This window comes from Vulpes vulpes, chromosome 8 (assembly GCF_048418805.1).
Source record: "Vulpes vulpes isolate BD-2025 chromosome 8, VulVul3, whole genome shotgun sequence".
NCBI classification, from domain to species: Eukaryota; Metazoa; Chordata; class Mammalia; order Carnivora; family Canidae; genus Vulpes; species Vulpes vulpes.
In genome coordinates this window covers 31,579,943-31,594,965 of record NC_132787.1, presented here as the reverse complement: position 1 = coordinate 31,594,965, position 15,023 = coordinate 31,579,943, and the positions used below count along the sequence as shown (strand labels likewise).

General features: G+C 34.3%; 1 protein-coding gene across 26 annotated transcripts in view; it reads left to right on the top strand.

Annotated features, from left to right (window-relative positions):
* Positions 1-15,023, top strand: part of ATF7IP (activating transcription factor 7 interacting protein) — a 110,862-nt gene that overhangs the window by 80,295 nt on the left and 15,544 nt on the right. For all 26 annotated transcript variants that reach the window (XM_025995186.2, XM_072765976.1, XM_072765978.1 and 23 more), the window contains 4 exons: positions 4,213-4,289; positions 4,810-4,898; positions 6,560-7,195; positions 14,913-14,977. In XM_025995186.2, the coding sequence (XP_025850971.2) occupies positions 4,213-4,289; positions 4,810-4,898; positions 6,560-7,195; positions 14,913-14,977 (867 nt within the window). The remainder of the gene's footprint in view (positions 1-4,212; positions 4,290-4,809; positions 4,899-6,559; positions 7,196-14,912; positions 14,978-15,023) is intronic.

Here is a 15,023-nt window from a genome sequence, read left to right as displayed (position 1 = left end):
TTTTGGCAATTCAAATCCCTGGAGATTCCATACGGATTTTAGAATGCTTTTTTTCTATTTCTGCAAAAAATGTTGAATTTTGATAGAGGTTACATGGAAACTTTTAATCACTTTGGATAGTATGGACATTTGAACAATATTAAGTGGTCAAGTCCATGAACATGGGATATCTCCATTTATTTGTATCTTTTATTTCATTACACAGTGTTTGTAGTTTTCATTTTAAAGGTCTTTTGCTTTCTTGGTTAAGTTTACTACTAAATACTTTATTCTCTTTCATGATATGTTATTTTCTTAATTTCTTTCTCAGATTTTTCATTGTTAATATATAGAAATAGATTTTTTGCTCGACTATAATTGTTTATAACTTAATTATGTAAATTAACAGTAGTAGTTATTATGTAATTATAATAATTATATAGCACATAGTTTAATATTTATTACTATTATTATTCCTATTATTATCCTGCACCATTACTGAATTCATTTGAACTTTATTTAATGGATTCGTTAGTGTTTTCTGCTATAAGATCATGTAATCTGAAGCAGAGAAAACTTTACTTCTTCCTTTCTAGTATGGTTGCCTTTTATATTTTTTTCTTGTTTAACTGCTCTGGTGAGATCTTTCCAATATCATGTTGAATAGAAGTTGGTGAGCATGGGCAACCTGCCCTTGTTCTTGATCTTAGGAGGGAGAGCTTTAATTGATTCACTGTTGAGTATGATGTTAGCTATGGACTTTTGACATACAGTCTTTTGATATTGGAGTAGTCTCCTTCCATTCCTAATTTCTTGAATGTTTTTATTTTATGATGAAAGGGTGTTGAATTATATGAAATGCTTTTTCTACAACAGTTGAGAAGATCATGTAGTTTTTTCCCCTTCATTTTGTTAATGTGGTGTTCAGTTGATTGATTTATACATTGATTGATTTTTCATGTCAATTTCTCCTTGCATTCCAGTGATAAATCTTAACCTGGTCATGTTAATACGCTGGTGAATTTGGTTTGCTAGTATTTTGTTGAGGATTTTTACATCTATGTTCATCAGGGATATTAGGCTATAGTTTTTTTTTTTTTTTATTGTGGTGTCTGGTTTTGGTTATCTGGCTATACTGGCTTCATAAAATGGGTTTGGAAGTTTTCTCATCAGTTCTTTGGAAGACTGCTGTTAAGTCTTTAAGTGTCTGGTAGAATTCTGCACTGAAGTCATCTGGTCCTTGGTATTTTTTGTTATTAGAATGTTTTTGATTACTGATTCAGTCTCACTACTTATATAGATCTTGTTCAAAATTTTAATTTCTTTTTGATTGAGTCTTGGTTGTGTATTTCCAGAAAGCTGCCAGTTTCTTCTAGGTTACCCAATTTGTTGCTGTATAATTGTTCATCGTAGTTTTTTGTGATCCGTTTTTATTCTGTGGATCAGTTGTTGCCTTGTCTTTCATTTATGATTTTGTTTGTTTATGTCTTCTTTCTTTTTTTCAGAGGTAATGTAGGTAAAGTTTTGCCAATTTGTTGATTGATACTTTAAAATGCCAACTCTTAGTTGATTTTTTTTTCCTATTGACTTTGTGTTCTCTGTTTTATTTCTGCTATAAGCTTTATCATTTCCTTCCTTCTCCTGAGTTTAGTTTGTTTTTCTAGTTTTTTGAAGTGTTAAGTTAGGTTGTTGATTTGAGATCTTTCTTCCTTTTTGGTGGAAACGTTTACCACTATCAGTTTTCCTCTTAGTACATTTGCTGCATAAATTGTTCCATAAATTTGGTATGTTGTATTTTTGTCTTAAGATATTTTCTAATACTTCTTATGATTTCTTCTTTAATTCATTAGATTTTTAAGTGTATTTTAATTTCTACATATTTGTGACTTTTCCATTTTTCATTCTGCTATAGTTTTCTTTTGTTCCATTGTGGTTAGAAAAGATATTTGATATGATTTTTATCTTTATAAATTTGGTAAGGTCATTTTATGACCTAATATATGATCTGTACTAGAGAATGTTGTGTGTGCACTTGAGAAAAATTTGTTTTTCAACTGTTGGGTGAAAATTTCTGCAAATGTCTGGTCCATTTGGTCTTTGGTATTGGTTCAGTTTTGCTGTTTGCTTATTGAATCTTTCTCTGGATCATCTACCCATTATATAGAATGATATACTAAAGATTCCTACTATTATTGTGTTGCTGTCTGTTTCCTTTTCAATTCTGTCAATGTATATATTATTTGGAGGTTTTGATGTTATGTGCACAAATGTGTATAAATATTGTATTTGGTCAACTGATGCTTTTACCATTATATAATGTCCTTTTTGTCTCTTGTGACAATTTCTTACTTTAGCTCTCTTTTGTATTATGTAAGATATTATATATGTATAATTTCTTATCTGAAGAGTCCTGGCTCTTTCTACTCAGAAGCTCTCCACTGACTTCGGTCTTCTATATTACAGTTTTGGTTTTGTAAGGCATAATTTTGGACATCTCTCTACTGTCTGTTTGTGCTAGTTTGATTTTTCTGATGTTGTACCAAACTAATAGGCTCACTTTATTTCTCATGTAGCCCCCAATCATTCAACATATGACTCTTCCTCCAAGTCAGGTAGAACAGAAACCAGTGCCTTGGAAAGTCTACTGAAAAGCAAGAATATTGCATGAAAGTTTCATTCTTCTCTCCTTTTTAAAGGAGAAGCCACAGTGAGGAATTTTGATCGTGCTGCACTGTATCTGGGGGGTTTGGGGTATGATGGGTAAATGAAACAGACATTCCTGCACACTACAATGCACCTTGTCTTTGCCTTGCTATTTCTTGGAGGTCCTATAACCTCTTAGACTAGTTTCTTGAATTCTGACAAAGGAAATTTGGTCTATCCCATGTGGAAAGAGGGTGTTGGTCTTCCTATTTTGCCATCTGCTGATGTCACTACAGTGTAGAACTTAAGGTCTTCCATCCAGTGACCATACAGTATCCTAAGTCAGTTGTATTTAGTTTATTTATTATGCTTTTTAACTCCTTTTTCTATTTTTCTCTCTGAAATGTTCTTTATCTTCATTTTAACTATTTTGGATGTAATGATTATTCAAAGACCTATTTGAAGATGCATTTTCCTCAAAAACTTTTTTTTTAAAACTTTTTCCATTGGTACTGCACTGTTAACTTTAATTTGCTTTTCTATTTGCTTAATATGTTTTTGTCCACAGGAAGATTTTAAGCACCTGTAGAGCAATTCATTGTAATTTTATCTCTTATTTTCTCTACACATATAACTATAATGCTATAGCTGCTGGTTAAAATTATTCTTTTATCCTATAAAAAGCATCAGGATTTGTTGATTGAAAAGAATAATTAGTGGCATCTGCTGATATGATCAGCACTTATCACATTTGTTTTAATATTTATTAATGTTATTACACTTAATCAAGTCTTGAGCAGTTATTTATATTTCTTAATTTAAGAAATATATGATGATAGTGTAATTACTGATGGAGGCCCAAGTAATGGTAATTAATGTGTATAAGAATTCCATTTCTATATTCCTTGTGTTTTGGAGGAAAAGGCTGAAATTAGTTGATACTTAAGTTTAGTATTGAGATACCTTTTTTTGAAGTTATAACACATAGTGGCAAGTAGTTTTTATAAGTAATAGTTGTAAAAATTATTTTAATTTGAGAAATTTGATTTGTGACCCTAGGCACCACTTAATTGGTAATCAACTATTTCTGGGTAAGAATAAATATGTACTTTGTTGAGTTTCTTTTGGTAATTTGGTGTCAGTAATGCGTAGTATGTAGGAGGCATTCACTAGATATTGAATGACTATGTCTAGTTATTCTTTAGATTCAAATTATTAATATTTACTGAACCCTTACAGCATGTGAAGCATTTTCACATTCTTTATTTGCTTATCTTAAAAAACGAGGCATAGGAATTATTATATTAATCTTTCATAAAATAAGCAGTTGTTTCAGTGGATTAAGTAATTTAAGTGGCAATGCCAAGATTCAAATTCTTGTCTCATCTAGTAATATTTTCTGGAAGTAACAGATAATATATTGAGAAAGCATATAAGGTTTTTTTTTTTTTAATATTGGTTTCAGGTGCACAACATAATAATTCAACATTCATATATGTTATGAAATCACATTAAGTCAAGATAAGATCTTATTCTTAAAGATTCCTGGTGTATTGGGTTTTATTTTACCTGGGTATTTTTCTTCCCCAGAATCCACCAAACCCACCGGTGTCACCAGGAAAGTCTGTAGTTGACATCAACAGCAATAATAACAATGTGCCGTACAGGTGAGAATTGTAAACAGTCTGTCAAATTTATAATTATAGGAAAATTTTAGAATGTATTCTTATTTATTTTTGTAGAGATATGTATTTGGAGTATACTGGATTTAGATTTTCTTCTTTTTTGTTATATTGTTCATTTGTTGTTACTGGCTTTGCTAATTTATTATAAGGCTTTCTTTGGTCGTTGAAGATTTCTTTAACCACTTATACTAAATAGTATTCTTTCATAGTAATTGAGAAATGCTTTGATCAAGGGTGATAAAAGCTAATGTCTGCAGATCTACATAAAAAGTAAAAGTGTTGAGAACATTAGAATATAAGAGACAGACTCTTCCTTAATTCCATAGACCCCAGCATGCTGAAGTCTATGTGCTGTCTTTACCTTTGTATTCATTGGCACTTTCATGCCACCATACTCAAGTCTTGCCAGCCTTTCCCCTATCAGCCACTGCTTTCAGTATTTATAAATTGAGATGCTCCTGAATGGCATTTTTATGACTATTTGTGTGTATATATGTTGTAGAAATGCAGGCACAGTGAGACAGATGCTGGAGTCCAAAAGGAATGTAAGTGAGAGTGCACCACCATCCTTTTCAACCCCTGTGAATACAGGTAATATTTTTTAATACAAAAATGACATTTTCTTAGTAATTGAAGGTTTTGGTTGTCTTTTCTTACATCTTTTTGAGATTGATATGATCTAAGGAAATGAGCGTATTTATCTAAAATTAAATAATTACAAAATTTTATCAAAAAGCCAGGAATACAGATATACATGAAAATACAGAAATTCAAATCTCTAGTGTTTCTCAAATTTTCTAATTTCTGTATCCCTGTGTAATCTTAAAATAATATAAAGAATCCCAAAGAGCTTTTGTTTTTGTGGCTTATGTTGATATTTACTGTAGTAGAAATTAAAGCAAGTTTTTAAATGTTTACTTAAAAATAACAGACCTGTATCATGTAACACAAATAACCTATTTGAATTAAAAATAACTTTTTCAAGCTTAAAACAATTAGAAGAGTTATTTAGGTAGTGAGCGGTATTACCTTGAGTAGTAGTGAGCTACCTTGAGTTTTGTACTGAGGCATCAGAAGTTTTACTCACCATCAGTGCAAATATTTACACATTGAGAAAAATCAAGTAATATCTTATTATTTTTATAAAATAATTTTGACATTGCCACCTCCCTGAAAGGGTCACAGTAATCCCAGGTGTCCCCCTGGATAACCCTGAAGATTGCTGTTCTAGTGTGCCTATGATTTTGGAAAGAGGACAGAACAATAAGAAAGAAATTTGTTCATCAATTTGAAACCTGTTCAAATGAGAATAAACAAATAGTGGAACCAAAATTACTATAAAACTTCCAGGGCAGCCTGGGTGGCTCAGTGGTTTAGCGATGCCTTCAGCCCAGGGCGTGAACCTGGAGACCCGGGATGAGTCCCACGTCAGGCTCCCTGCATGGAGCCTGCTTCTCCCTCTGCTTGTGTCTCTGTCTCTGTCTCTGTCTCTCTCTCTCTCTCTCTTTCTCTCTCTCTGTACCCCGCCCCGGCCCCCCCCCCCCCCCCCCGTGTCTCTCACAAATAAATAAAAAAAAAAATCTAAAAAAAAAAAACCCAAAAAAACAAAACAAAAAATTTCTAGTGGCTAGCATTTTTGTTTCTCTGGTGTTAGGTATTAATTCCCTTATTTCTTAATTCATCACCCCTCTTTACCCAAATCATATAATGTCACTAGAGTGTCAGTCGAAGCAGCTTCTCCATACTAGCTCCTGTCAGGTAATTTAGTAAAACTTGATTCACAGAGGTTTCACACATGGTTCAAGTGATAAAATACCACATCAAAGCTTACTTCATTCATTAATAGTGATGACTCTTGCTAGATTATCTGTTTGAGTTTATATTTTGTCAGTGTCCTAAGGCATTTGTGTTTTTAGGGTAGTTTCAAAAATGTTTGTACAGTTTTACCAAGTTTTCAGTCATTTTTCCAGTTAATCTGAAGTGACGATAGTAATTTTCAGATACTGTTTTGACACTGAGATAGCAGTCTTCCATAATAATCATAAGCCATGTGCCAAACATAGGTGCAAAAATACTTCTATCAATTTAATTCCAGGAATTTCCAAAACTTAAATCTGGAAGAAATTTTATTATGAAAGATTTGGCTATATCTACTGTAGTAGATGTAGTCATTAAATTTTATCTTGTTGAATTATGCTTGCTGATAAATGAAGACAGTCATTTAAACTGATACTTCTTTTTTCTTTTTGTAGTTTCTTCAACCAGTCTTGTCACTCCTCCAACTGTTGTCAGTAGTCAACCTAAATTGCAGACTCCAGTGACTTCTGGTTCTTTGACAGCAACATCAGTTCTTCCTGCACCCAACACAGCTACAGTAGTTGCTACTACTCAGGTGCCTAGTGGAAATCCCCAACCTACAATCTCTTTACAACCTTTACCAGTGATTTTGCATGTACCTGTTGCGGTATCCTCCCAGCCTCAACTCCTACAGAGCCATCCAGGGACTTTAGTGACTAATCAACCATCTGGCAACGTTGAATTCATTTCTGTACAAAGCCCACCTACAGTGAGTGGTCTTACCAAAAATCCGGTATCCTTGCCAGCCTTGCCAAACCCCACTAAACCAAACAATGTTCCTTCCGTGGCCAGTCCCAGTATTCAAAGGAACTCTCCTGCCAGTGCTGCACCATTAGGGACAACGCTTGCTGTACAGGCTGTTCCAACAGCACACTCTATTGTACAAGCCACAAGGACTTCTTTACCTACAGTAGGCCCATCAGGACTCTATAGTCCATCAAATAATCGAGGTCCCATACAGATGAAAATTCCAATTTCTGCTTTTAGTACTTCATCTCCTGCAGAACAGAGCACTACTACCCCAAGAATTGGTAAGTCACTGTGTAGGCTTAAGAATAGAAATGCAGGCATGTTAATGGCCTATTTTAGATAATTGAACATTTGTGTGTATTTGTGGAAGTGGCTATCTTTATTTGAAGAAGAGAGTAAGTAGAATATCCTAGAAATTAATTTTAGTATATTTTTAGTTACCTAAGAAATAATATTAAGATGATATTTGAAAATTTATTTTGAATGAAAAGTTAGAATTTTAATTTAGCTTTTAGTAATTTTTCGTAATCTAGGTGAAATTTTTCATTCAGGCTTTCAGGCAAACATTATGAATTACTTTTATAATATGTTTGGCAGAATTATCTGAATAGAACACATTTATTTTAAAGTATATAATTTACATAATATATGCTTACATGGGCAAATGACAAACCACATATCTTCCCTACCATTTGTTAAAATCCTTTGTGCATTCATCACTCACATCTTACAAATTTGAACAATTTAAAAATAGGTTCTTCCCTCTCTAATTTCCTATAAAGTGATTGCTTTTTGTTTTCTCTATAAAAGAAAAATATAAAATATTTCCCCCGTGACATATTACATGATTTATGTTTGCATATGTCTGTATATTTTCCAGTATTGCAAAAAGGAGAAATTGATTGTACCTGTATTTAAAATCTGTAAAATTCTGTCTTCCTTGTTCTTAAGAAGCATACATTTTGTATGCATTCTTGAATTTTTTTATTCTTCATTTCTGGCTTCACACTTAACTCCCAATTGAAAGATCGGCAAAAATGTGTAATGTGTAATAGTGAAATTGCTGCTAGTATCTCTTTTACTGACATAGTAACTATGAAATACAAGAAACATTCAAATAAGAAACATTCTAAAGTACAAAATTTGATAAGTGAGATTTACAAGTATTTTGGTGTTTTAAATTTCTCATGTAGGCATTAGTAGTATACTTGCCCTCTGAGTATATTTTCTTATATAAAACAGTGATTATAGTGTTTCATAAGGTTGTTGATAGTAAATGAGTGGATGATCAAAATTAATATCAGACAGGAGCTAAATATTAACCTCATACAAATTTACATCTGGGATATAAGAGGAAATCTGAAATTTTATATAAAAATGAAATTATTAATATTTAAAATGTAAATACTTTCATGGTATAACAACAATATTTGTTAGTCCTATCTGCTACCACATTACTCTATAGTAGACACTCCTATTCATGTTTGCAGCAGTGAAGATGGTTACTTTTAACAGAGGTCAATGAATGAGCAAGATTTTGGGGGGTTACTTCATTTTTATCTAATTTCTTTTTCTTCTAATCCTTAGTATTTTTTAAAATGTCAGGTAGAAATTGATTTCTCATAGACATGTGATTTTGGAGTTTTTTATCCTTATGTAATATTGAGTCTAAGTTGAAACAATTTTTAATTCATGGTCACAAGATAAGATATATCCTTAAGCATAAAACTTGGCCTGAAAGACCATGGCTTGAAAAGAAATAAATAACTTAAAAGATTTTGCTAAGTTTTGTGAATGCTCATACCCTAAACACTTCTATGGATATCAGAGTTATATATCAATTATTCTGTTTTCTTAAAATTTTTATGACCATTTGTTGACACAGAGGGTATATTTTCCCCCAAAATTAATTAGCTCTAATGTACTCTATTAGTCATAGTGTCAGTCTGTTTTGTATTTATTTATCTGACTGTTCTTAATTGTTTTTGTATGTAAAACTAATAGTTTTCACAATCATTCTTCATCTGTATATCATTATACTTTTGTGATGATATATACTTAAACTTTTGTATTTTACCATATATTTACTTAATATATTCTATGTACTCTATTGTATAAATTAAGGAGATCTATATTTCAAGTTCTATTTAGATTGCTTACCTATATTTGAAAGTAAATTATTGGATACTAACCATAAATGTGACTGATAAACTTTTTTGTATATTGTTCATCATGTTAATTAGAATGAGATCTGATGAAATGATGTATTCGGTACTCATGCATAATTTTAGAGGAACCATAAATGACATTAAAGTAGGCATTTAGTTATTTAGGCTTCCCAAAACCTAAGCTGAAGCCATATGGCAAATTTGGGCTGAAAATGAAGGTTAAAGCCAACTGTTAATACATTCATAATATGATATATCAATTAGTTGTGTAATTAAAACTTTTCAAGTCTTATACTTAATGTAGATATTATTGACTTAACGAGAACATAGCCTAACTAACTAGAATGCATGTGTTTTGTATGTATTTTTTTATAGTTCATGTGTCCTCATACAGTAAGTCGGCATTTTCTCTTTATAATAAAAGTAAGAATCCTTCTAGAGACTGCTAGGAGATTTAGGGCTTAAATTATAATTAATTTTATTCATTTATAAGGTGGAGTTAAGACACTAGAGGAGTAGAGGGACCCTAAGTTTGCCTCATCTCTCAAGTGTATTAGTAGTATCATACAGCTGGGTAAATATCAAATAATTTTAAACACCTAAGAAATCAGTTTAAGGTCTGAGAGCAAGCTACACAACTAGGGTAGAGAAACAGCTACATCTCGGAACCACTTAGAAGCTGCAGAGAGTTGATTTGTTTGAGAAAAGAACTGCAGGAGGAGAGGGACCCCTGATTACAGAGAAAGGAGGGAGGGGGCGAGAGAAAGAGAGAAGAAAAGCAGTGCACAGCAGATTGCACAAGAGAAACTTTTCCCCAAAACCATCGACTGGGTAAAGGAGAGGGACTGATTACTACAAGTTACTATAAGCGGTGGATTGCAAAGTCTGACGTTTTAAAAGGCCTTGCCATCACCATGGTTTTGCCTGGCAGGCTTAGTCGTATTCCTGTGGGGAAAGAGGACAGAGAAACCTGGGAGTGGGCAGTGTGGTCTGAGGATTCCCTGGAGAATGGAGAAACCGTTCTCTTTTTAGAGTGCATTTGGTAGTGGGTGGCGTGGCCTCTCTGGGACAAAAGAACTGGTGGCACTAATGTGCTGCCTTGTTCCCTGGCAAGGAATAAAAGACAGTGGCTGAAAGAAGCAGACCTTGGTGCTGGCTTTTTGCTTCATTTTACCATAAACTCTGAATTGCTGCCCTGTCATGCAACTGCTTTTCTGGGATGAAACAGCAAAAGTGTGGTGAGACCCTCCCCCAGAGGATCAGCCTGGGTCCCTAAAACTTGGAGTTTTGAAACCCAGCTGCATGCCTGCGACGAAATACAGGAGTGCTGTGCTGCCTGGCAGGCATACAGCTCGAACACAGGGTGAAGGCAAGGATCTGACAGAGAACCGGGGAGGCAAGAAGGGTGATTGTTTGCTCTCTGTGAGGGTTTCCTGAAGAGTGGCAGGGGTGAACTCCCCACCCCATCCCCCCCATCCCTACTCCAGGTCCAGGAGAACAGTGATGCCATTCCCATCCCCTTTCAGTCCTGACTGACTAGAGTGAGCAAATCAGCACCACCCAGTGGAGACCAGAGCTGCTTACCTCAAGCCCCGCCTTATGCACCCTCTAGGTGTTCATAGAGTGCTTTAAAGCTTCAGCTCTAGGGGAAATAGGATCTGGCTTTTTTTGTGGGGAAGGTGGGGACCTCCTCTTAATATAGACGTTCTTCTCAGGATCAGGAATATAACAGGGCTTTACTAACAATCACAAAGAAACAGTGATATAAAAAGAAGAGGGAATGAAAGATACTAGATCCCAAATGTAGACTTAAGGAACTCATCAACTCTTTAAAGCATAGTAACATTTGTATCATAAAAGTCCCAAAAGAAGAGTGAGAAAAAGGGACAGAAGGCTTATTTGAGCACATTATAGCTGAAAACTTCCCTAATCTGGGGAAGGAAACAGACCTCAAAATCCAAGAAACAGAAAACTCCCATTAAATCCAACAAAGCACTAACACCATTACCACTTACAGCAATGGACAGATCATTTAAACATAAAATCAGTAAGGAAACAATGACTTTGAATGATACACTGGATCAGATAGACTTAACATATATTCAGAATATTTCATCCTAAAGCAGCAGAATGCACATTCTTTTTAAGATTTTATTTATATTTGTGAGAGAGAGCAAGAAAGAGAAAGAATGAGCATGAGTGGGGGGAAGGACAGAGGGAGAAGCAGATTCCCTGGTCAGCAGGGAGTCTGACAAGGGACTTGATCCCAGGACTCTGGGATCATGACCTGAGGTGAAGGCAGATGCTTAACCAGTTGAGCCACTCAGGTGCCCAGAATACACATTCTTTTTGAGTGCTCATGGAACATTTTACAGAATAGATCACATAGTGGATCACAAATCAGCCCTCAACATGTACATCAAGATTGAAATCAGGGATCCCTGGGTGTCTCAGTGGTTTAGCACCTGCCTTTGGTCCAGGGCATGGTCCTGGAATCCCGGGATCGAGTCCCACATCAGGCTCCTTTTGTGGAGCCTGCTTCTCCCTCTGCCTGTGTCTCTGCCTCTCTCTCTCTCTCTCTCTCTCTCTCTCTCTCTCTCTCTCTCCCCAGGTCTTTCATGAATAAATAAATAAAATCTTTTTAAAAAAATCATAACCATGAATATTTTCAGACCACAGTGCTATGAAATTTGAACTCAACCACAAGAAATAGGAAGGCCACAAATACATGGAGGTTAAAGAACATTTTTTTTTTAAGATTTCATTTATTTATTCATGAGAGACACACAGAGAGAGGCAGAGACATAGGCAAAGGGAGAAGCAGGCTCCTTGCAGGAAGCCTGATGTGGGACTTGATCCCCAGATCCCGGATCAGGACCTGAGCCGAAGGCATATGCTCAACTGCTGAGCCACCCAGGCGTCCTGAGGTTAAAGAACATTCTAAAGAATGAATGACTTAGCCAGGAAATTAAAGAAGAATAAAAAAAAATACATGTATGCAAATGAAAATACAGCATTCCAAAGTCTTTGGAATCCAGCAAAGGCAGTCCTAAGAGGGAAGTGTATTGCGGGCCTACCTCAAGAAGCAAGAAAAGGCTCAAATATACAAACCAACTTATCATGTAAAGGAGCTAGTAAAAGAACAGCAAATAAAGCCTTAGGCCAGCAGAAGGAAAATAATAAAGATTAGAGCAGAAATAGATGATATAGAAACAAAAAAAAAACCCAGTAGAATAGATCAGTGGAACCAAGAGTTGGTTCTTTGAAAGAATTAATAAAATTGATTTACCCCTAGCCAGACGTATCACAAAGAAAAGTGAAAGGACTGGAATAAAATCGCAAATGATAGAGGAAAGATCACAACTGACACCACAGTATGTAGAAAACCTGAAAGACTCCACCAAAAATTTGCTGGAACTAACACATCGGTTCAGCAAAGTTGCAAGCTATAAAATCAATTTACAGAAATCTGTTGTTTTTCTGTACACCAGTAGTGAAACAGCAGAGAAAGAAAGGTATCCGTCCCATTTACAGTTGCAACAAAAACCATAAGATGTGTAGGAAGAAACCTTACCAAAGAGGTAAAAGATCTGTACTCTGAAAACTATAGAACACTTGAAGAAAAAAATTGAAGAGGACACAAGGAAATGGAAAAACATTCCATGCTCATGGATTGGAAGCACAAACATTGTTAAAATGTCCATTCTACCCAAAGCATCTACACATTTAATGCCATCCATATCAAAATACCACCAGAATTTTTCACAGAGCTAGAACAAACAATCCTGAAATTTGTGTGAAACCACAAAAGATGCTGAGTAGCCAAAGCAGTCCTGAAAAACAAAACGAAAGATGGAGGCATCACAATTCCAGTCACCAAGCTGTATTACAAAGCTGTAATCATCAAGACAGTATGGTACTGGCACAAAAGCAGACACATAGATCAATGGAACAGAATAGAGAATCTAGAAATGGATCCACAACTAAAAGCAGGAAAGAAAATATCCAATGGACAAAAGACATTCTCTTCACAAATGGTGTTGAGAAAACTGGACAGCCACATTGCAGAAGAATGAAACTGGACCACTTTCTTACACTGTACGCAAAAATAAATTAAAAATGGATGAAAGACCTCAATGTGGGACAGGAAATCACCAAAATTCCAGAGAACACAGGCAGTAACTTTGTTCACCTCAGCTGTAGCAACTTCTTACTGGACACATTGCTGGAGGCAAAGGAAACAAAAGCAGAAATGAACTATTGGCACTTCATGAAGATAAAAAGCTTCTACACAGTGAAGGAAATAATAAAACAAAAAGGCAGACTATGAAATGGGAGAAGATAAGACATATGATACTGACAAATGATATTTGATAAAGCAGTATTATCGAAAATATAACATCAAATTCAGTGCTCAAGAAACAAGTAATCCAATTAAGAAATGGGCAGAAGACATGAATAGATATTTTTCCAAAGAAGACATGAGGAGGATGGCTAACATGCACATGAAATAATGTTCAGCTTCACCCATCATCAGGGAAATGCAAATCAAAGACACACTTTCTAAGGATTTGGGACAATGAGTTGACTTAGGTCAGATTGGATGTCAGTTAATAGTATAGCACACTATATCTTATCTTACTATACCATCTTTTTTGGGGGGAAACATAGATTTAGATTATTTTATATAACTTAATTCTAGCTTTGAAGTTGCCTTTGGTGTTTTGGTGAATTAATATTGATAATTTAATGTAGAATTGGTCAACATTTTAAATGCTGGAGAATGAATGGTGTTTGTGCTTTTTATTAAGTGGTATTTCAGAAGCTTCACAGTCCAGAACAGATGTTGATTCATTATAAATAAAGTAATTTTAAGATACTTTTTAAAAAGCAAAGATTACATTAATATATTCTTCCTGCAAGAAAACTTAAGATAATTAAAAAAGGGAGACATTACAAGGGCCGCCTTTTTTACTTTGCTAGCTTACGAAAACCTGTTTTAGTAGGTGGATATTTATCCAAATTTTCTTGATGTGCAGGCAATTGTGTGTGTGTGTATTTTATATATAATGAAATGCATAGTTCTACCTCTTTTTAAGCATAAATAATTTAATCTATATGTGTTCTGAAGATTTGAAATGAAAGAAATGCCATATTTTGACCAAGAATGTTCTTATCTACAGAAAACAGGGATAGGATGTTTCGACATTGGAAATTCACTACATTACCAAAGAGGAACAGTTACATAATCACCTCAGTAGATGTTAAAGACATTTGATAAAATTTAATACCTTCTCTATGGAAGTTGAGGCAGAAAAACCTACTTGATTTATTTTCTTTGCTGTTCTGGAAGTAACTTTTGTGTGTCTATGTGTATCACAAACTCAATACAAGTTAATTGAAAAATGAATAAAGAAAAATCATCTGTGATTGAAGTACTGAGATTATGCATGTATATTTTCTCAGAATCACTGTGTAGTTTGCTAATGAATTCATTATATCTTTGCCATGTCATTACATCTTTTTCTCCAAAGGCATATAATATGGAGCAATTATATGTTAGGACATTTAAGTTACGCACATTCTGTATTTCCCTGAAGATATTTCTTAGGATATAGTTAATCTGAGCAATGGGTAAATGAAAATTTTTTCTTTTATGAATTTACCCATCTGAAAGTTAAAATAGCAATGGTGTATGAGAAAGTTCATTTACATATGTGACATGTTGACAGAAAAACAGAAAATTACATCAATTGTTGTATATAAAACAACCAAACCTTTCACATTTTGTTGGTGCTTTTAGAAATGGCTCTCTTTTTTGACTCCTCAGAAAACCAGACAAACAAAACAATAGATGCTTCCGTTAATAAGAAAGCAGCTGATAGCACATCACAGGTAAGAGTTTTTCCTTCTGTTTCAAAGTAAAATTCTAATTACAATG